Genomic DNA, 23,834 nt, shown 5'->3' with positions numbered 1-23,834 from the left:
AGGGCAGCACAAAATGCTGGTCCCGAGAGCGGGGCGCCCTGCGGTTAGGCACTTACCTTCCATCGGTGTTGCGCGATCTGCTTGTGTATACAAGAAAAAGTAACTCACAGACCCAGCTCGAACAGATCAAATCTGCAAACGCAGCTGTGAATCCACTACTTGAGTGAGAGCAGAACAGAATTTATCTTGGAGGAGGGGCAGAGCACGACAAGATGCTCCCCACGCGTCAGAGGCGAGCGGGGGCCACACCGTGACCCCTGAAGACGAGCCACAGCCTGAAACCAGCTTGGGCCCCAGCACCTTCACGGGCCCGACGGCTCTGCAGGGAGGCGGCCTCACAAAGAGGCGTCTCCCGGCTCGGAGCAGTGGCCCGAGCCCGAGCCGGGCGCACAGGCTGAGCATCCGCCCCAAGGCTGCCGTTAAGGCCTTCTTGGCCACGCTCAGCTCATCCTCTGAAAAGAGATCGCCGAGGGCGCTGCATCTGAGCTTAATGAACAGCCGCGCTCCTCACGCCCCAGAGAACGTCTCAGGTGCGCGAAAGCATCACACGGCCCCCCGGGGGTTCCGGTCCGCCAAGGCTGGAGGCTCCGGCTGGCAGCCTCGCATTTCTGGCTCAGCACCTTCATCTTGTACTCACGCGCTTTTCTTTTAAGAAGTTTAAAGCATATTTTGACAAACCTTGCTTTGCTTCCAGCTCCTCCTGGGTGAGTTGAGGCCGCTTCTCCTCAACAACTACACAGGCTGGGGCAACTGCTGGGCTAGTGTTTGTAGCACTACTAGAACTTTCTTGGCCTTCTTTGCTTTCTTCATCATCATCACTGTCATCGTCTAGCTTAACACGATTTTTTTCCAGGGGCAGTAGATCATTTTCTTTGGCCTTGATTGCAAAGCTTATCGGAGCAAACGAAGCTATCGAGAGAAGGTGAAAATGGTAATATTTTTAAGTAACTGGAAGCACAGAGCAGAAATCCTCACGGGCCCCACCATCCACAAGAGCACCAGCTGGAGGGGCCGCGTGTTGAGTGGAGCCACGTCTTACGCAGAGGGAGGTTCCAGGGGCAGCGGGCAGTCCCTGTGACGTCAGAGGGCATTTAAAAGGACACCACACGTGCCGAGCCCAAGGGAGGGGAAGGCAGGGCACCGGCTCCACCTCGGGCCACATCAGCCTGCACACACCGAGTGCCAGCTGGGGTCACTCCATGGGCAAATGGTCAATTTTTGTTGGTGTTTTCCTTTTTTTTCTGGGCTCAGCACACTGCTGAGTTTGCAGAAGTGAGCACATGATGGGACTCCACTATTCAAAGGTACTTCTAAAAAATCCCAACCATATAAGGTGACCTTTTCTTACAAAAGCAGGCTGCAGAAACCGTTCCTTTATTCGGCAAACGTTTGACTGGGTGCCTACTTTGTGCTGGGCGTTATGTCAGACTACTCTCTGCACCTTTAAGAACATTTTAAACCTCGTGTAACAAAAATTTAGGGGGAACGCTTTTTCTCTCCTAGCCGATGTGGAAATCTTAATTTCAGAGAAATACAAAGGCCCCAAAGGAAACAATCTTCTTCCCCTTGCCCCTCCCCTACTCAACACTCGCTCGCTGAGCCCCTTCCTCCTCAGACTATATGGTAAATGGCTCCTAACTGATGAAAGCTATTCACGCAAACCACAGCGAAGGGCAATGTCAAGTGCGGAGCAAACGGGCTGACTCAGGGGGAAGTGGACCCGGGTTACTGAAGACAGGTTCCGACGTGGCTACAACTGGGGAGGTGAGCCCACCCAGCTGGCCCCCTGCCGGGCTTCTCCACTTTCAGCATTTTACGCTTCCAAACCCAAGTGTGACTTGAAGCTGGTAAATAACCCAGATCTTTGACGTATAATCATCTCTCGTCAATAATCTCTCCAGCTACGTAGCACACCCCAAGATGCTGAATGTTAGCAAAGTGATACTTCACAAGTCAGAATGAAAAGGGGGCAAAATCAGTCTCTGTGTTGATTGTGCAATGCCATGCACTTGCACTGCACGTGGTGCGCTGAGGTCTACCTTCCTAACAACCCCCAAACAAAGATATAACACGGGGTGAAAAGTACACTTTGCTGGGAGAGTCAATATTAACCATTTTACCGTGGTTATGTTAAGAACGGCCCTCATCTTTTGGAGACAGGCGCTAGGCGCGATCACACTGATGGATAAAATGCCATGATGCTGAGATCTGCTTCAGAACATCCTGGGGGTGGGCTGCACTGAGAGAACTAAGATGTGTCCCGCGTCGGCCACGGGAGCTGGAGGCCGAGCACTGCGTGTGACGGTGTGTGACTGGTACACCAGAGGCTCTCTTCCTGTACTTGTTTGAAATTCTCCATAAGAAAAAGCTTTCATAATGTTAACCGTTTATAGTCTCTAGTAATATGGTCTCTTTAAGAATAGAGTCAAAGAAACATAGAAAAGAAACCTTCAGTTAAATGTTAATCAAAATTACTCAACTTGGGCTAAAGTATTATATCACCAAATAATTTTAAAACAATTACTCCCAATCTCTTCTGCCAAATTAAAAAATATGCAATCAACAAATATATTAAAATGAAAACTTCTGGAACTCAGTTTAATGCATGTCGAATACAGTGCCAAACAGCACCACTGTTCAATACATACTTTAAAGTGATTTAGGGACTTCCCTGGTGGCGCAGTGGTTAAGAATCCGCCTGCCAATGCAGGGGACACGGGTTCGAGCCCCAGTCCAGGAAGGTCCCACATGCCACGGAACAACTAAGCCCATGCGCCACAGCTACTGAGCCTGCGCTCTACAGCCTGTGAGCCACAACTACTGAGCCCATGTGCCACAACTACTGAAGCCCGCGAGCCCTAAAGCCCGTGCTCCGCAACAAGAAGCCTGCGCACTGCAATGAAGAGTAGCCCCCGCTTGCCACAACTAGAGAAAGCCCGCGCGCAGCAATGAGGACCCAATGCAGCCAAAAATAAATAAATTTATAATTAAAAAATAGTGACATAATAAAAGAACTGACTAATGTGCAGAGTCTCCACGCCTCACCTCACTTAACATTTGCAACCCCCGGAGGAGACAGATACTATCAGGCCTCCCCATTTACAGATAAGGAAGCTGAGGCTAAAAAGGTCAAGTAACCTTCCCAGCATAGCTCAGCCAGAAAGCAGGGCATCAGGAACTATTTTCTTTGTAGAATTATTCAATTACACAACTACTGCTTCTACCTGGAACCTTATTTGCAAGTCACATCACAACACGTGAAAAGCCCTTCCTACAGCCTTCAGCGGTTTCCTGTTGTGTTAAGGATGCACAGCAGCTCTGGAGGGGCCCCCTCTCCACTCCTCCCTCCCTCTCCGCTCCTCCCCCCTCTCCCCTCCTCCCCCCCTCTCCCCTCCTCCCCCCCTCTCCCCTCCTCCCCCCCTCTCCCGCTCCTCCCCCCTCTCCCCCCCTCCCCCCCCCTCCCGCTCCTCCCCCCCTCTCCGCTCCTCCCTCCCTCTCCACCCCTCCCCCCTGCACTGCGCTCCAGCCCCGCCCTGCCTTCTGCCTGCAGCCATCATCCTTTTCTCACGCCTGCCTTTCTTGCTCGTCTCATCTCAAATGAAGCCTCTCCTCAGACAGGCCCTGCCCGGCCTCTCTCCTTCACGCCACTCTTGACGTTGTGTGTTTTGTGTGTGGTCTGGTTACCCCGGAGCCCGGAGCGGGCAGGACCGCAGGACTAACGTGGCCCCGCTGTGCGCTGATGCAGAGTGGCCTGTGCTCAGGAAACACTCGTGAGTGAGCCGACGGTGCCCGGCCCTCCACCTTCCACATCCAACACGCTTCCTTTCTTCAGGTATCAGGTTTCATTACTAGCTTCTAACTTCTAAGGTAATAGATATTCTCTATGGGAAACTTTGAAAACACAGGTGACCAAAATGAAAGACCAACTGCTACTCAGATACGGGGAAGAAATGATCTGAACACAACGGTTCCAAGGCACGTACGTGTGCACGTGTACAAACACACGGAAAACGGGACCATACTTTACAGCCTGCTGTTTCCACTCAGTAAGCGACACCTTTCCATAGAAAAAGTTTAGACATCTTTCCATGTCAGCAACATACATCATCTGAATAAACGGCAATCGTATTCCTTAGTGTGGACGCGCCAATTGATTTCAGTCTCCCACGATGGTTCCCAATTATCATATTCCTTAGTGTGGACACGCCAATTGATTTCAGTCCCCCACGATGGTTCCCAAGTTTTAATTTTTAAAGCCCCACGAGCCTTGGGAGGAACACCTGGTCGAGACGTCCTGGTGAGCCAGACGTTTCTAGGCGTGGGAGGGCATCTGCATTTAGGGTTTGGTCCCCATCAGCGGGCTCTCCCCTGGAGAGGCCTTACCGACAACACCCCAAGGACAACGCGTGAGTGAGGGTCCTGCCACTTGCACCCTCTCTGTTACTTTCTAACTTCACCAAATTGGAGGCAAAGAACAGTACCTTGTTAGCGAGGATATATTTTAAAAGTTTAGAACCTCCCTGGTGATGCAGTGGTTGAGAAGCCGCCTGCCAGTGCAGGGGACCCGGGTTCGAGCCCTGGTCCCGGAAGATCCCACGTGCCGCGGAGCAACTAAGCCCGTGCACCACAACTACTGAGCCTGCACTCTAGAGCCCGCGAGCCACAGCTACTGAGCCTGCGTGCCGCAACTACTGAAGCCCGTGCTCTGCAACAAAGGCCACCACAATGAGAAGCCCGCGCACCACAATGAAGAGGAGCCCCCGCTCGCCGCAACTAGAGAGAGCCCGTGTGTAGCAACGAAGACCTGATGCAGCCAAAAAAAAAAAAAAAGTTTATTCACTGACCAACTATTTTCCTTCTGTTGTGAACTATCTTTTCATGTCCTTTGTTTTCCTACTGCAGTGACTTTTCTTACTGATTTTCAAGAGCTCTTTCTACAGCAAGGATTTTGACCTTTACCTTCTGTCATATTAGCAATCACTGCCATCCTGACATTTGTCTTTCAACTTTATACAGGCCCAGTTCCCATCAGACCTATCTTTCTTTATCATTCATGGCTTCAATTCTTAGAAAATCCTTTCCACTCTGACTAGAAAAAAATTGCCTTTATTTTCTTCTACTTTGTGATTTTATTTTTTACGTTTAAACACTTAAATCTATCTGGAATCACTATAATTGTCAGAGGTAACGTAAGCATTTTTTCAAAATGGAGAGCCTGTTTTTCCAACATCAATTATTGTCATACTAGGGAAGCTTTATCATAAAAATCTCAGGAAATGTTGCTGCTTTTCCAGCATCTGTGCAAGGTAAGGCTGTACTCGGAGATTTTTCTGGCGGGATGCCGCACTGGGACGGCTGCAGGGAACCCCACCTGCTCATACCTGCTCTCACCGTCATCCCAAGCTTGCTTCCATCGCAGGTGCTAACATCTGGGTTTCCCGGGGGTCCTGGCCTGCAGACCGCTAAGCTTTATGGGGTTAAGGTACTAGGGCTGGAGAGCTTCCTAACGTTCCATCTTTGGGCTCTGGAGTAGCTTTAATCAGACAGGCTTTTCTCTTTCTTGAGGGAAGTTACGTTGGCCTTGACTTTGTCCTGGCCTGCCTGCTTTTAGAGGTATTTCACTGACCAGTGTTTTCTAAATTCTTTCAGGTCTATAGATCTGTCATTTTACTGCCTCTCTGGAGACATTTTAGCAATTTATCAATATATTTTCTTACACAATTTTTTTCAGTTATTTTCAAATTTAGTTAAATATATTGTTCTCGTGTACTTAAAAAATACCGTGTTTTCTCTCTCATTATGCTGTGCATTTGCTTTTTTGTCTGTATTAAACTTGTACAATGATAATAAGTTTTACTGGTCTTTTACTACATCCTCACCCATTTCTGCTTTGATGTTTACTGATTCTCCTTTTCTGCTTTTCTTACATGCATTTTATATAAAGTTTCTTCCTAGGTTCTTGAGTTGAATGCTTGTTTTGTTTTTACTTTTTCTTTACCAACATAAGCATATGAGGTTATAGGTTTTTCATTTAAGTTTTCACTGCATTTGATAATTTTTGGATACTATTCTCATTGTCCTCACCTTCTCTGACTGATTAATTTCAGGGCATTGACATCTCTGTGAGAATCTTTGTCCTCCAGCATTCAGAATACTTTTCATTCAAAACTTCAGATAGATCTTAACTACCTAGCATTTAATGCTATAGATACATATCTGATGTGCCAGCCTGCTTTTTCTCCCCTGTGAAGGACAACCTGCCTATTTTCCCATCTGGATGCTTTTCCTTCCATCTCTATCCTTTTCCTTGGAAATTTGAGGAAACTTTTGAACTTGTCTTCTCATCCAATCTGATTTTTAGTGTTTTTATTATATTTTAAAAATTGGCAATCTTTTTCTAAACAATCTTTTCCAGATGTCAGATTATCGGCTGCACTAATTTTACAGTACCTTTAATTCTGTGAGAATATGAATCAGAGACTAAAAGAATTTTCCTGTCACTTAGTAACTGTTTCCTAGGTGCCCACATGCTCCGAGGCTCAGATCGTGTCCTTCTGAACTCCTGCCTCTTTGCGGGAGCCGTAAGCCTCTGCCTGTCTCCTCATCCTCACCCTGATGTCAGGAGCTGAGGGCGGGGTGGGTTCCGTGGACACCCGCAGCTCTCGGGCGCCTCGGGCTCAGAGGGCACGACGAGGGAGGGAAGCGGTGAGCGCTATTTGGTCTGCCGAGTCCCCGGGCGCTGGCTCTGGCTCGCGGGAGCGGGGAGGGCGCTCCACGACGGGGGCGGGCCCACCGTGCCCCGACCACACCCTGTTGGGGCCCCGCTGCCCCCTGGATGCTCCTGGTGGTTCTGGCCTTCTGCCGCCCCCTTCTTTGGTTGACAGTGGGCTCCCCCGGGCTCACTGCCACTGAGTCCCTAAACGTCCTGCTCTTTCCCATGAACTGAAGTCCAGGTGGCCTGGCTTGTCCTTCTTAAACATGAACAGTATCTCCCCCTGCTTCTGGAGCAGTAACTGTTTTTACTCTCTCCTCACTAATATATTCCTCTGGTTATTCCAATGAGAGCTGAAGGTGGCTGGGAAAGGTGAGAGATTAAACACGTGTGCTCAGGAGACCTCCTGGACCGAGAGGCTTTCCGAAATCGCTGAAGTCCCCAGTTACCCCCTGGGTCATTTTGGTTACTCCTGATCGCCATCTTTGTATCAGAAAAGGCATCTGTACGCACAGAAAAGGCCTTCCTGCAACCCCGGCCCGCCCCGCATCTCCTCAGCCTCTCCTTTAACCGGGGCGCTGGCTCCTGCACCGCCCGGCCACGCCCCCTCCTCCACGTCAGGCCACCAGCTCCACCCGGAACCTCCCGCTCGGCTCCTCTGCCTGGATCCCTTCACACGCTCACCATACCGCACAAAGCGATTCCTCCGATTGAACCGTAAGCTGTGCTGCCCCTGCTGGAAGCCCCGGGACCCGCCAGGAAGGCAGAGCCCCACGAGCTGCCCACGGTTACCTGGGCAGGTGTGCCCGCCTTGCCGCCGGGTCCCTCAGACCACTCCCCGTCTCTGAGCAGGCCACACGGCTCAGCCCACGCCGTCCTGCCTGGCAGCGCCTCTGTCCCCGGGAAGCCTCTTCCCTCCGCAGAGCCCTTCTCATTCCCAGCTGGTGCTGCCCACTGCTGCGTCACACGTCCGACCACCGAGTTCTCTGCTAACGTGCCTGTGTCAGCTTTTTTTTTCTTTCTATTTATTTATATTTGCTCCTTTCATGTATGTCTGTCCTGGTAGATGAAAAACTCCTCCCAAGAACATAAAAGGTAACTGAAACGGAGCGAGTGCAACACCACCTGGTAGAGACCCTCAAGGGACTTGCCTTAACACATACAGAAAACGAACTCCACTGGCACAATAGTTCGCATATAGTTTCAGAAGTCCAAGGGGGGGGGTACAAAACATTATTTGAAAAATTCTAAACATTTCCATTAAATTGCTAGAACAGGCTGTTAGCAACAGCCTGTAGAACGCATACCTAAGATGAGCTGATATCCAAATGACCCCAAACCCGAAATCAGGGAAGTACTATGAAGTAAGCAAGTTTTATTAATAACAGCAACTTCAAAGGGGCAGCCATTTCCTCCCGTCCTGTGGCTAAAGGCACCTGACCTTAAGTGGTCCAGCGTTCTTCCTTGCTCATTTGAAGGGACCCCTGTGAGGTACAAGGTCAAGACGGGAACCCTGGGTAGCGAGGGCGGCGTACCTTTCACCAGCTTCCCGTCGGGGACGGCTTTGCTGCACGATGCCTCCTTCTTCCCCGAGGAGCCGCCTCTGCCCCCTGCGTCGGCCACGTCTTCAGACGCGCTATCCTCCCCAACATCACTCGGCTTGTCAGGAGCCGACTCCGCAGGAGCCTCTTCCGGTGCCGACACGGCCTGCGGAGGTTAAACGTGACTCTGAACCGCTCCATTGGAAATGACACGGGATTTGTCAGAAAAGAGACGCGGTACATACCTTTCACGGGACAACAGCACGGCCACGTTACTGCCTAAGTAACAGCATGGAATATACTTTCTAACCGAGATTTACTATTTTCTGATACAACAGAATGGAAAGAGGAGCGGAAGGAGGTATCTTCCCTGTAATGCTGTTTTGGGAAACATGCCCACCACCTCTTCTTTGGAGACGGGTCACTGAGAACACGTTCAGAACACCAAATTATGCCCAGCACCTACAGATGAGTGCGTTTTCTTCAGTTTGAGCAGCCAGAGATAAAAGCCTGAAGAAATCCACTGATACGCAAAGCCTACATGGTCATCCCTCTACCAAGACAGGTTTTAGAAAGACATCAGGGTGTCCGTGTAATTGAGGAGAGGAGCGGAGAGGCAGAAGAAAGGACTACAAGGCCAGGAGGAAATGCTTCTAACGGGCGCCTGAGAACCAAGTGCGGGGACGTTGGCAGGGATGGGAGTCGTGAGGCGCGCTGCTGGCAGGTGGCGCTCGAGGCCAGTGGGTGGGCAGCACCTGTGGTTACACGTGGGCACTTAAGTACATGTTAACACAACAGAAGTATAACACACAGCTTCCATCCAAAGTGCTTTAAAATAACAGCCAACCAAAACACCAAATGCTTAAAGAGACAGGATTACTTTGTTTACAACATTCTGGACAAATCATCATCAATGAACTATGATTACGGGTCGAAGATTGCAACAGATGTAAAACAAGAGAGGTGGGAAAAGTTAAATTCGGCAAATGCAAGACATCCGTTACACCTAACAGTGAGTGTGAAACCAACCAACCCTATTAGGGCACATGCCGAGGATGACTTCTTCCCAGACACGTACCTGTGCGCTCTCGCCCCCTTCTTTCTGGAGGAAGAACTGCTTCTTAAACTCATAGTAGGCATTATACTGGTGCCACGGCTGCAGGAACTCAAACCTAGGAACAGAGAAGGGGGCGAGTCATTCAACAAGACACGCTCGCTCGCCGTGACACCCCTCGGCTCCGACGGCCACACCTGCTGCTCTAAGGCTTCGTGGTGACTGACCCTGGAGATCTCACAGATCATGTTGTGACCACAGCCGCCTGTTGTTATGTTACGACCCGAGCAGGGACCATTATTTGATGAAAAAAAACAAAGTGCAGTGTGTGTCTGAATTTCCACAGCAGATTCTTGAAAAGCATGAATTCCAGCTTTTTATTTTAGGTAGGTTCAACATTTTCAAAAAGCAAAGCAAAGCAAATTAAACAAACAAAAAAATATACCAATAAAAAAGACCAACACCCCAACTCTAAGTAATTTAACAAGATATATTTATCTAAACACATAAGGATAAAAAATATATATATATATAAACAATCATGTAGCTAGATTAAAAAAAGAAGCTAAACTAAACCCCAAACACCATTCATCTCCCCCACATAAACTCCTTCACTCACCTTTGATCATTCTTGGCACGAACGCTGGTCTCAAACTTAAGGCCGTTCCTGGCCACGTACTCCGCCAGCTTGTCAATCACGGGCTGAATGTCGGGGGGCGGGGGGATGATGGCGGCCACGGAAGCAAGGGCACTGCAGAGGAGAGCTGGGTCACACCCACAGCGCCAGGCCCTCCTCCAGATCAGCGGCCGGGCGGCGGCCAGCAAGGCTGCTGGGGGACTCGCACTGTCTCAGTTCACAGCGGCAGGCAAGTTACACACAGACAGGGAGGCCCTTATCTGAGGTGACTGGGACTGCAGAAAACTAATCAAAGTCAATCCATTTGAAACAGGGACCACAATATCATTGCCAATGAGGAAAATAGGGGTTTTACTCAACGTGACACTTAAGGTCATGAAAACAGGTTCATCTTTTCTCTCCTCACATTTCCCCCCAACTGCTAATTGTTAAAAACCACCAAGAACAAATCAAGGTGAATCTTTGTTTCACACACAGATGAACGTGTGCTGGCCAGCGTGGTTCATCACACCCCTCGTTTCACGTGTGACTTTCTTAGCACGATCAGAAAGTGGGAACACTACCCAAGCGTTCATCAAGTCTCCTGGGCGTCTTTTCAGCCCGAGACATGCCGGTGCCTCTTACACAGCGCTCGCTCACCCACAGACACTCTTGAGAGCCCCTGCACGCTACCCAGGACCGGTGCCGGGGCTCCAGTCCCTGCCTTGCTGGCTCTGTTTTTCAACGGCTATAGCTGGACTAACAGCCAGACCCTCGTTTCCTAACAGCCTGTGAGAGATCCACTTGCATCAGCTTTGTGACATCCTCAACTTCTGGCAAAAACTGGGCTTCGCTTCCCACTGACTGTGCCTAGTACGGCCCCACCGAGACGGCGGCACGCGGGAAAGAAGAGGCGCTGGATTCCGGGGCGTGTGGCGTGTGCGACGCCAACTGCGAGTTCATTTTCTCAGGGGTTAGACCTCACGGCTACAAGTGCCTATGTTAGGACACTTTCTGCTGCCCAATCAACCCTGAAATTGGGGCTTTGGATAGTAAGTACTGGGATAACAGAGACCCTCTACGTGGCGCACACACCGCAAAGAAGCCCGAGCCGAGAGCACGGGTGCTCTGGGCGGCCAGCAGAAGTGAGAGCATACCTTGTGGTGATGGTGGTGGAGGTCACCCCACTACTCGTCTCTGCTGTGCTTGGGGGGGGCGGTGGCGTGGTCCCCGGAGGGGGCGGGGCCGTGGCTGTCACTCCAGCGGAGCTGGACACGGCCACCCCGGCCGGCAGGGTGCTGTAGTAAGTGGCTACGTCAACCCCTGGAGGGGGAGGTGCCAGGCAGTAGGTGCCATCGGGCAGCATGTAGTAGCTGTAGTACATGGCTGCTACTGTTGCTGTGAAAAGACACATTTTGGGGGCGTGAGAGTGGCAAAAGACGGGCCAGTTGGTGAGTATCCACAATGCAGTAAAAAAGGGACACTTTTCCAAATGCAATGTCACTTCTGTCCAATGTCAACCACATTGTTTTGTTTTTCTGATATAAGAAAGGCTGCCCAGGTGACACACAGTTTGGAAGAATCAGGCAATGCCCAGACACACACCCAGGGACGATGGAAACTGAACATGCATGGCGACAGTCAAGGCGGCCCAATGTGGACCTTCCTACTACACAACTGATGTCCCCCCTAACTGCAGAGCGCGCAGACTGGGACTAAGTCCACTGTGCAGCAGCACTGGCTCCCCTCCTGCGTGGCCTGTGAGGTGACCCGTTTGAGGACTAAACACCCTTCGCTGGCTTTCCCGTCTGACACCAGCTCTCCACTCTCTCCTCTCCTTACTTTTCTCATTTAAACATTTGTCTGGGCATAAATCGCAGCCATGTTTTCTTAGGTCAGTCTCCCAAGGCAAGACACAAAAGCAAAAATAAACAAATGGGACCTAATCAAACTTAATAGGCTTTTACACAACAAAGGAAACCACAAACAAAATGAAAAGGCAACCCACAGAATGTGAGAGAACATCTGCAAATGATGTGAACGACAGGGCTTAATTTCCGAAATATACAAACAGCTCAGTAGCTCAGTAACAACAACAAAACCCAACCAAAAATTGGGCAGAAGACTCAAATAGACATTTCTCCAAAAAAGACATACAGATGGCCAATAAGCGCGTGAAAAGACACTGGACATCGCTAATTATTAGGGAAATGCAAATTAAAACTACAACAAGGGGGCTTCCGTGGCGGCACAGTGGTTGAGAATCCGCCTGCCGATGCAGGGGACATGGGTTCGTGCCCCGGTCCGGGAAGATCCCACGTGCCGCGGAGCAGCTGGGCCCGTGAGCTGTGGCCGCTGAGCCTGTGCATCTGGAGCCTGTGCTCCGCAACAGGAGAGGCCACAACGGTCAAAGGCCCGCGTACTGCAAAAAACAAAACAAAACAAAACAAACAAACAAAAAACTACAACAAGGTACCACCTCACACCAGTCAGAATGGCGACCATTAAAAAGTCTACAAATAACAAATGCTGGAGAGAGTGTGGAGAAAAGGGAACCCACCAACAGTGTAGGAGGGAATGTAAACTGGTACAGCCACTGTGGAAAAGAGAATGGAGGTTTCCTTTAAAAACTAAAAAAAGAACTACCGTATGATCCAGCAATCCCACTCCTGGGCATACACCCTGAGAAAACTCTAACTGGAAAAGACACATGCACCCCAGTGTTCATAGCAGCATTATTTACAATAGCCAGGACATGGAAACAACCTAAATGTCCATTGACAGAGGAGTGGATAAAGAAAATGTGGTACATATATACAATGGAATATTATTCAGCCATAAAAAAGAATGAAATAATGCCACTTGCAGTAACATGGATGGGCCTAGAGATCATCATACTAAGTGAACTAAGACAAAAAGAAAGACAAATATATGATACCACTAATATGTGGAATCTAAAATACGATACCAATGAACTTATTTACAAAATAGAAACAGACTCACAGTCACAGAGAACAATATCAAAGGGGGAGGAGGGAGGGGAGGGATGGATTGGGAGTCTGCGGTCAGCAGATACACACTACTATATACAAAATAGATAAACAACAAGGTCCTACTGTAGAGCACAGGGAACTCTATTCAATATTTTGTAACAAACTATAATGGAAAAGAATCTGAAAAAGAATATATATTATATACAACATTCATGTAAATAAATCTGGTATGTATCTCTTATATATATGTAACTGAATCACTTTGCTGTATACCAGAAACTATCACAACACTGTAAATTAACTATACTTCAATAATAAACAAACAAACAAACAAACACCTGTCTTGGAAGGCATCTTGTCTACAAAGCTGTGCTGCTCTGTAACCCCTGCATGCCTTCACCCCAGCACAGAGACGTACTGCAATTGCTTTAAGAAGTCCTGACGGACACTGAGATCATTTGGGGCTTTATTATTATAAACAGTGAGGTACAATAATTTCCTATATATTTTGCCCACCCATGCAACTATCTGTAAGACAGAGCCCATTTTTTTTAAAACAATCAAAATTCCTGTAAGTTTGTTCATTTTTTATTTTGGGGGAAAAATATTCAAAACCAGTGAAATCACAGAAGATCCAATGAACTAATTAAGAATTTAAAGTTCTAATCCTGTTGTAGATAAGCAGCTGGTTCCGAATACACAGAGATTTGATTTCCACTTCATTAGAGCATGGTGAAAGGTTTTTCTCATTACGGAATTTTATTTTGATCTTCAGTTAATCTACTTTAAAACAGAAACATGTGCAAATAGCGAGAGCTTGTACACTGACTAGTTTCCAGCACTGGAAGCTCCGTGGGGAAGGCGTCAGCGGCGCAGCAGCTCACAAGCGGCCCTCGGCAGTTACACCCCGGCCGTTCCGCCTCGGCTGGCGCGGCTGCATCAGCGCGCACGCGTGCCCCGGGCACAGCCGCGGCCGGCAACGACTTCCTTTCCGTGAATTATACATTGTCTGAACTCCCAAGTTATGAATCGCTGGCTCGATGCTGTGCCCCAACCGCTGTTCACGTTCACCACAATATTCCACATTTTCAAAAAAAGATTTGTGGCCTCAATATCCTCTCTGTGTGATCTTCAGCGCAGAGACACTCCAGCCGTATCTCTGAAGGAAGGCGGGGGCAGAGGGCAGGAAAGGCACGCTTGCTCCGTAACCCCAGCACTCAGCACACGGAATCTGCTGGGTGGACAGACAGATTCGATGCTCCAAATATAAGCGTTTCCTAACCCAATTAGGTATTCAAATGTGAACAGAGGCTTCTGTGAGCTGTGTCACCCTCCTTGAAACGATGGAACGACTCCCCCCCACACACACACTTGGTGGAGCGACGGGGGCCCTTCTTCTCACCCCTGGGCACGGACGCCGCCTCGGAGGAGGGGTGAGGCGGCGGCGGCAAGCCCCGCCCACAGAGCGCACGCCCTGTCTCGGGAGGGGCGGCAAGAGCTGCTACCGCCCCAAGCGTCACACCTCAAGCACAGGACAGACACTCCATGTCCTTCCTGAGCCAGGCGGCCGCAGCCTCTGGCCTGAAAACAGGCCAAAATATATCTCAAAGTCGTAGCTACAACCAATGAGGCGTATGGATTAGAAAAAAACAGTTTCCAGTTAAGTGTCAACTATATACTACGCAATTGCAATTTAATGCATTCTTCATGTAACAGAAGTGAATCAATTATTTTCAAAACTAAGGATCATCCCTTTGAAAGAATGAACATGCAGATTAACCATCAGCCAGTACCTGAGCCACCCATCACGTTAAAGTAAAACAAAGTCTAAAAATAACCCTGCCAGAAAGACGGCGGATTAACTCAGGAGCTCACCCGTTACAAATACCGGAAAATGCTTGTAAAATATAAGGAAAAAATCTAAATGCATAGCTGAGCTCACACAAGAGAAAAGGCTCCATTTCCATGTGTGAAAATCACACAAAGCCTCCAAGCTGAAGGCATCTCCTAAGCCTTGAGCCAAGTCTGACTCCAGACGCAGGGATTCCCACACTAGAAAGCCAGCCCAGGGCACGCACCCCGCGGATCCTGCAGAGGAGGACAGACTGCAAGCAGAAACCTAAAGACGATGCACACAGATGCCCTCTCACTTCTTACCCACACACTCTGTGAGTCCTTTCCAACAAATTCTAATTACACCTTGCAAAGGTGAACAGGAAATTGAAAATCCCTCGGTATCCAAAACCAACCCCGATGGCAAAGGAACACTTGAGGCTTGGCCAGCTGGGAACACAGACTCCTGCGGCCTGCTGCCTGCTGGGGCAACGCCACAGCTGAGGACCCCAAAGCGCAGCCAATTATGCACTGTTTCTCCCAGATTCCCATTTCATGTGCGGGACTTCATAGATGAAAAGATTTTAGGGAGAAGGTTGTTTCTGTCCTTTTCCGCAGACGCTGAGGCCTGGGGTGGATGTGACAGGGATAGGCCAACCTCAGCCCGGAGCCACGCCTGGCCTGGCCTGCCCCCCCAATCTATGGTGAACAGTATCATGCCCCTCATTTCATTTGCAGGTGCCAGGGGCACCTCCAAACAGTGTCTTCTGCCTGCTGTGAAGCCCCTCCTAAGTTTTACCTCCAACTAATAACAAAGGTTGGTGAGGATGTGGAGAAAAGGGACCCCTCATATGCTGCTGGTAGGAATGTAAATTGGTTCAGCCACTGTGGAAAACAGTACGGAGGTTTCTCAAAAAACTAAAAATCAGGAACTTCCCTGGTGGCACAGTGGTTAAGATTCCGTGCTCCCAATGCAGGGGGCCCGAGGTTCAATCCCTGATCAGGGAACTAGATCCCACATGCATGCCGCAACTAAGAGTTCGCATGCCACAACTAATGCCTCAACTATGGAGACAGTGAGCAACAACTAAGGAACCCGCCTGCTGCAACTAAGACCCAGCACAACCAAATAAATAAGTAAATATTAAAAACAAAAACAAACAAAAAACCCCCCTTAAAATCGAATAAATATATATCTAAAAAAATGAAAACACAAATTTGAAAAGATACATGCACCCTAACTTTCAAAGCAGCATTACTTACAATATCCAAGATATGGAAGCAACCTAAGTGTCCATCAGCACATGAGTTGATAAAGACGATGTGGTGTGTACATGTACACACACACACACACACACACACACACACACACACACACACACACAGTGGAATATTACTGAGTCATAGAAAAGAATGAAATAATGCCATTTGCAACAACATGGATGGACCTGGAGGGTATTACACTTAGTGAATTAAGTCAGACAGAAAAAGACAAATACTGTATGACATGACATATGTGGAATCTAAAAACTAAAATGAGTAAACATAACGAAAGAGAAGCAGACTCACAGATACAGAGAACAAACTGGTGGTTACCAGTGGGGAGAGGGAAACAGGGAGGGGCAAGACAAGAGTAGGAGATTAAGAGGCATAAACTATTACATATAGAATAAATAAGCTACAAGGATATACTGTATGGCACAGGGAATACAGCCAATTATTTTACAATAACTATAAATGGACTATAACCTTTAAAAGTTGTGATTCACTATGTTGTGCCCCTATAACTTACATAATATTGCACATCAACTGTACTTCAATTAAACCAAAGTTTTTACCTCCAGAACCATCTCCCACCCCAGGAGGACCGTGCTCTGCCCTCCGGCACACACACCCCTGGGGCAGTTCTCTGCGATCAGGGCTATGGTCACAGAAGGCAAAGCATCTTAAAAGCAGTGAGAGGGAGGCTGCACAGCTCCCAGGTGAGAGCAGGCACTAGAGAAGCGTGTAACGAGCAAAGCCCGCTGACGGCAAGGCGCGTGCTGTGGTATTCCGCAAGAGCAGGAGCCAGCCGCCGACACCACCCCGTGGCAGACACTGCAGATGTGCGCTCATCGCTGCAGTGGGGCCTCACAGCTCTTGAAATCCTTGAATTGGAAATCCTTTAAAATGACTACCAACCAGAGAACATGCATTTTTGTGTACAGCTCCCAACTCAAAAATTCTCATGAATGCTAAGTTTTGAGAATCGCTGGACCAGATGGTGCAAAGGACAGACAGAGGTCTGGCTCCCTGGAGCTCACCATCCCGTCCTAGACAAGGGGTGTTGTGGTGTGCAGGGTTCCAAAGGGCGCCCGCAGTCCCACTTCTCACCAGGCTCCCAAGGCATAACACTCCTTACTGGGGCTGTTGCTGTTCTCAGGGCTCTCTGTTGAATTTTTCAAGAGGGGATTGGGTTTTACACAAAGTTAAATGTCGATGTGATTTTAATATACATCATTATAATGTTTATTAAAACATGCCTACTCCAAATAAACCTAAGATAGAAATGTCAACGGGTGCCTATGCTTCCCAAGGGCAGGCACAGTTGTGTGGAAAGGTCAAGCTGCTTAAAACCACCGGCTCATTCTTAAGCATTTCCTCCCTGACACTCTGTGCGCTTAGAAACGTACAGAGCTGTGGAACCCAGGGTCAGACAGACCTGCCTAATTACCTTCCAAAGCCCTTCTATTCAACAGGGTTCTTGCAAAAATCAGAGCCAATTTCCTGATTCTTATATGTGATCTTAATCTTGTATAAATCTAACTCTCAGAAGAGAATGTCAGCCTTGGAAGGGTTCTTGGAGATCAGTGGGCTGGCCAGTAATCCCTGCCATCAGTTCAGAAATATAAACATGTGTCTGTATTACGAATGAAAGAAAATAGCCTTCCTGAGTTCTGTGGAGAAAAATAAGTATACTCTTAAAAGACCGATCTACTTTGTCCACATGAGATTGTGAGAAAGAAGCGCTGTGCTACCAGCTGAGCGGGCCTGGGCAGCAGCAGCAAGCCCGCCCGCCCGCCCGCAGCGCCCCTGCCCACCCCGGGCAGCGCCTGGCCCCCTGGCCTTTGTCACTGGATGGCCAACCGGTCTCCACCCACCTGCATCCTTGGGACTTCCCTAATAACTTAAACGGCTTTAAATCCTACTTACACTTGCTGATTCCAGAACTGCCATCTCTAGCCCTGAGCTGAACTGGTAAGTTAAGTGCCTGCTCAACACGCGCACTGGGACATCTCATACACCTGTCAAAGGGACCGCGTCCAGAACACAGCTGTCCCCACACACCGCCGCTCCTGCTTCCTGCGGCCGCGCCTCCTCCCGCCGAGTCAGCCCAGGCTCCGTGGTTTCTTTCGGACCCATACCCGCCTCCCAGGAACCAGAGCCCTTCCAGCCACTGCCCTAGAGGCTCCAGGGACCCCTTCCTAGACCAGCCAGAGCCCCCATACTGCCCGCCCAGCTGCATCCTCCCCATCAAGGCCCCAGCCACGTTCCCTTTCTGTGAGGCACCTGCCTCGGGTCCCAGGCCCCCCTGCCCCGCCCCCTGCTTCCCACATCGGGCCTCACCCGGGCTTCCTCAGGCCTCTGGGCCCCGGAGGCCTTGGCTTGAGGGCCTCCCTGGTTCCGTCCACCAGCACTGTGGACTCCCCCAGGGGTCTCACTGATTCTGCTCCACGGTGGAGGGAACGCCGTGCACTGCTCTTCCCAGCGTGGCTTGCCTGCAATGCCAGTTTGTTCAATGAATGTACAAGTCACGTGTGGAAGAAAAGGACCTGGAATGGCACAGGGCCAAGGCTTCTAGGAGATGGTGGCCTGGAACCTTCCAAACTCTGAAGGGCAGTATTCAAACCACAATTCTGGGCCCATCCAAATGACCTACCATGAGTGAGAGCGGAATTAGGGCATTTTCGGACACTCAAGAATCAAAAAAAAGGGTCTTCCTGTGTGTACCCTTTCCTCGCAAACTACTGCAGGACGTGCTCTGGCAAAATACGGGAGTAAACAAACAAACAAGGAGAGAACAGCACTAACAACACAGGAAAGCAATGAATGGAAGTCAGCAGAACACCCTGGGTTACAGGCTGGGAACACGGCCTGTCCAGACTGGTGCCAGCGGCCAACAGCTCAAGAAATACAGCTGTCGGACTTCCCTGGTGGCGCAGAGGTTAAGAATCCGCCTGCCAACGCAGGGGACACGGGTTCGATCCCTGGCCCTGGAAGATCCCACATGCCGTGGAGCAACTAAGCCCATGCACCACACCTACTGAGCCTGTGCTCTAGAGCCCGCGAGCCACAACTACTGAGCCCACATGCGACAACTACTGAAGCCCGTGTGCCTAGAGCCCGTGCTCCACAACAAGAGAAGCCACCGCAATGAGAAGCCCGCGCACCGCAATGAAGAGTAGCCCCCGCTCACCACAACTAGAGAAAGCCCGTGCACAGCAATGAAGACCCAACGCAGGCAAAACTAAAAACAAATAAATAAATGTACTAAAAAACACACAAAAAACCAGTCTACTTGATTGGAGAATCTTTTCCTGCTTACAGTTAAGAGTTACGCTTCCTCACACTGAAAACCTTTACCCGAGGATAGGTTAAACTATAGGAGTGTAAATATTAAGCATCAACAACACAATTCAATGGTCATCAAAATTATCACTGAATTCTGCATTTTCAAGAGTGAGGAAAGTGCCCAATAATCCCAGGGGATATTAAAAACGTTCAAGGTGCTTCAGAAGTAGAATGAGAGAAATCCAAGCTGAAACCTCCCTCTCTATGCCTTTTCTTAAGACTCTCTTATCCACTCAACCGTCTCCTGATGTCTGTTCTCAAGCCTTCTGGCTTCCCCTCCTGGACTGGGATAATTTTCCGGAGTTCCTTAAACAACCCTTCTGGCCACCGTTAGTTCTAGGCAGAGCACTTATCTACTAGCTCTCTATCATACACAATCTATGATACAATTGTGTATCATACACAAGTGCAAGGGAAAATTACAGTCAAACCAAAAACTCCCTCAAATTCTACATCCATAGTTTTTAAGTAGAAAAATATTATGACCCTGGGACTTCCCTGGTGGCGCAGTGGTTAAGGGTCCACCTGCCAATGCAGGGGACACGGGTTCAAGCCCTGGTCCGGGAAGATCCCACATGCCACGGAGCAACTAAGCCCATGCGCCCGCCAACTACTGAGCCTGCGCTCTAGAGCCCCCGAGCCACAACTACTGAAGCCGAGCGCCTAGAGCCCGTGCTCCGCAACAAGAGAAACCACTGCAATGAGAAGCCCGCGCACCGCAACGAAGAGCAGCCCCCGCTCGCCGCAACTAGAGGAAGCCCGCGCGCAGCCACGAAGACCCAGCGCAGCCAGCCAAAAATAAGTAAATAAATAAATTTATTAAAAAATAATATATTATGACCCTCCCCATCCCCCAAATACTTAAAAGCTTTCACCATCTGGATCAGCACATACGGTGTCTAGAAACCCTGGGGCTCCCCTCACCGCAGTGAATGGCGGTGGCCAAGGGCTGTTAAGGGCTCAGGAGCCAGACGCAAGAGAAGACGGAAGCTCACCATGGGCTCACAGCAGCCACCCTGCTTAATCTCCTTCACTGTGACCTCCAGACAGCCCTGTGTTTAAGGAAAAAGAACCCCCAAACAAAAGGAGCCTTGTTTTGCTGTCAGCAAACTGGAAGAGGAAAACCTGAAGACTCCTGCAGTGACACGGAGAATTTCTCACCTGCAACCTCACTGGAAACCACCCAAATGGACCCGGTTTAGAAACATGACTGGGCGACTCAGGAACGGTAAGGCCAGTGTTGAAAAACGATTGCTCTTTTCTTTGTTTCTCGAGATGCCTTGTCTGCAACTATTACTTAAAGTCTTCATCAGTGACCCTCAAGCGAAATGACCTGAATATTTTATACCGTATGGAGGTATTGGAGGCAAGTTACCTAAAACAGGTTCTGGGGAGTCCGGGTGGAAAAATCAGGCAGCTCAAGCATGAGACCAGGAGCTCAGGGTGAGGCAGAGCCTCCGGGGTATGGGAGGTGGGAGCCTGCGGCCGGGCCCCCGACTGGGGGAGGACATCTATCTGCTCCAGGGCATTTGGGGATCTCGTGAGACCAGAGAATGGAGTCTCCAAAGGAGCTGCACTTGGGAGGGACGACACAGCATCTCAGGGCAGGTGAGAACAGGGTCTAGGAGGGGTGGCCAGCGCTGGGATGAAAGGCCTGGAGGGAGCTGCCGACCTGAGCGGGGGAAGGTGAAAAGGACAAGGCCCGGCAAAAGCAGCCCAGCGAGGGACACGCCGTGCGAACAGCAAAGAGCTGAGTCTGGAAGGAAACAGAACCCAAGCAACCTCTGCGTTCTCTGGGCCACGGACCAAGTTGGAGAGACAGGGATTCAACTGAGCGCGAAGAAAAGGAGGTGAATCAAGCAATGAGATGGAAGGGATCCTGCGGGGCAGGGTCAGGAACTGGGCCTGTGGACCGGCTTCAGCCCAGCTCGGGGGAGCTCAGGAGGGTTTCACATTTTCAAACTGCTCAAAGACAAAACCCAGACAACCCAAGAAAACACTTCATGATGTAAGCATTCTATGAAATTCAGCGGCCGGTGTCCAGAAATCAAGCTCTATCAGGGCTCAGCCACGTGCCCTTGTTCCCGATGGTCAGTGTGGCTTCCGCGCTCCACCAGCACCAGCAGCTGCTACAGAGGCTGCTCGGCTGCCACGCTGCAAATGCTTACATCCTTTACGGAAAAGCTCTGCTAACCTGCTGGGGAGCTTAGAACGCAAGCCGAGGACCAAAATACCGCCATTATCGACTATAAGGAACAGAAGAGTCACAGCTGGAAAAGTCAAGGTGCCAACCAAGGAGAAGACGGACACGAAGTGAATGTAATCATGCCGAATGCCAAAGAGAAACAGATTAAAAAAAAATGACAGATATGGAAGAAAAACATGATCCAAAATAAGGAAACTGGTGTCTTTTTTTTTGTCTGGCTCAGCGGCCACGGCTCAAGGGCCCAGCCGCTCCGCGGCACGCGGGATCCTCCCGGACCGGGGCACGAACCCGCGTCCCCTGCATCGGCAGGCGGACTCCCAACCACCGCGCCACCAGGGAAGCCTGAAACTGGTGTTTTTTAAAAGACATTCAGAGGTATAATAGAAAATAATTTCCCTGAAATGAGAACTGCATCTTTGACTGAAAGGGTATACAATAAATCCCAGGAAAACTGGGGGCTCTATGCTGATTAAGTTATTACAATTTAAGGGCAAAGAGAATTCTTTAGGTAGCCAGTCAGAAAAGGCAAGCTCCGAAGGGTTGAGGGTGGGAACATGGAGCTGGCCTCGCCCCTCCACAGCAACGCGCAGCAACGCTCCCACGCTCCAGGCAAGTGTGACTAAGGGTGCAATTCCCTGCCTAGCTGCTGTTTATGTCAAAGGGCAGCAGACCTCTTCAAACATAAGATCTCGGAGAACAGCAGCCAGGAACAACTAATGAAAAACAGCCACAACTAACTCACTCAACGAGTCGGTGGCAAAAGTCAGCCAACCCAAGTTTCTCTGATAGGAAGGACCGTGTGAGATTCTAGTTTACAAGATCTCGGAGAAAGAAAACACAGCCCAAGTATTTTATACTCAGGCAAGTTTTCCTTTCTACACCGGGGTCGATGGCAGGCACTTTCCAAGAATGCATGAAATGGAACCCTTGTACAAACTTACAGGGTTTATGAAATTCAAATGACCAGAAACGAATCAGATAAGGAACTCAGAGATGCTCTGACAAAAAAACTAATCCGTAGAACTCAGACTAACCAACCAGGGAAAAGAACAGAATGTAAATACTACTTTAAACTCTCACAATCTAAACACAGTATTTCTTAAAAAAAAAAAAAAAACCCAGCAGTTGGTGGGGGTGTGAAGAGAAGGCATTTGAATAGCACTGAATTTTCTCTAGTTTCTTAGCTGATTAATAACATCTAAGATAAAAAACACATAGCTTGAAAAAAACCCCTACAATTCCAACCCCTCTGATGTGCTCCTTTTAGAACTGAATTCTTGAGGTATGGAAGAAACTTTTAACTGAAGTTCAGGAATTACTTCATTTTCATTTTGATTACAGTTCTTCAGCTAAATTCAAGTACAATTATAAAGCTTATTTCTACTTTAACACAAATATTTCTATCTATACATCAACTTCTTAATCTATCTTTGCATAAAAATTATCTTTGTATTCTAAAGATAGGAGCTTTCTTTTTTCCCCCTTTTCCCACAATATCTCAGGCTTTTTCACCGTATCAATGATGCTCACCTAATGTTAAAAATGGCTATTTCTGGATGGTGGCATCTTGGGTAATATTTTTACTTTTTCCCTTTTACTTCTCTTGAATTATAGTACAGCTATTTCTAAAAAAGAGTTTGCAAGGTAAGTAAAGCATTTCAAGGTCATGACTTTGCAGGAAAAAAATGCTAAAAACAATAGCAAAACCATATTTTAAAAACTGGGAAGAAGCATGAAAATATCTACTGCAGCCACGTGATGCGGCTTAATTTCACTTAAGCTATTTATAGACCGAAACATCAAACAAACCGAGCTGGCATTTTATTTTTAAAAAACCGCATGCTGTAATAGTGGGTAGTATTTCAGCATTACTGCTTCCGGCATAATTTATTTTATTTATTATGCTTTTATAGCTAAACAGCAGAAGACAACTAAATAATAACAGAAAACAGCATGAAGGACAGTTCACTGTCAGGCTAATAAATGAAAGAGATTGTTTACGTTTCACATACGTATATTTAAGGAGCTTCTAGAAAAAAATTCTTTTAAAATAAAAATAGATGCTTTTCTTCCTAGACTGCCAAATCTAGGAAAACCTCTGACCAGCAGAAAGTAAATAACAGGGGACGACTGAGTACATTCTAGGGTGATTTTAAACACCAAGTAATGTAAAAAGACGGAAAAGCTCAGTGACTCCAGCTGCCTGGATGGGCCCCAGCAGGTGGGCTCCCGAGCCTCTGTTTGGGACACAAGCTGTCACAAGGACCG

At 48.8% G+C, this 23,834-nt stretch overlaps 1 protein-coding gene across 5 annotated transcripts in view; it reads right to left on the bottom strand.

Moving 5' to 3' along the window:
* Positions 1-23,834, bottom strand: part of SFSWAP (splicing factor SWAP) — an 81,512-nt gene that overhangs the window by 35,446 nt on the left and 22,232 nt on the right. For all 5 annotated transcript variants that reach the window (XM_059040018.2, XM_059040016.2, XM_067016051.1 and 2 more), the window contains 5 exons: positions 11,081-11,321; positions 9,927-10,058; positions 9,332-9,425; positions 8,248-8,419; positions 679-909 (listed from right to left, as the gene is read on the bottom strand). In XM_059040018.2, the coding sequence (XP_058896001.1) occupies positions 679-909; positions 8,248-8,419; positions 9,332-9,425; positions 9,927-10,058; positions 11,081-11,321 (870 nt within the window). The remainder of the gene's footprint in view (positions 1-678; positions 910-8,247; positions 8,420-9,331; positions 9,426-9,926; positions 10,059-11,080; positions 11,322-23,834) is intronic.

Source organism: Kogia breviceps, chromosome 15 (assembly GCF_026419965.1).
Source record: "Kogia breviceps isolate mKogBre1 chromosome 15, mKogBre1 haplotype 1, whole genome shotgun sequence".
Taxonomy (NCBI): domain Eukaryota; kingdom Metazoa; phylum Chordata; class Mammalia; order Artiodactyla; family Physeteridae; genus Kogia; species Kogia breviceps.
Note: the sequence above shows the minus strand (reverse complement) of the source record. Positions and strands in the feature narration are given on the sequence as shown.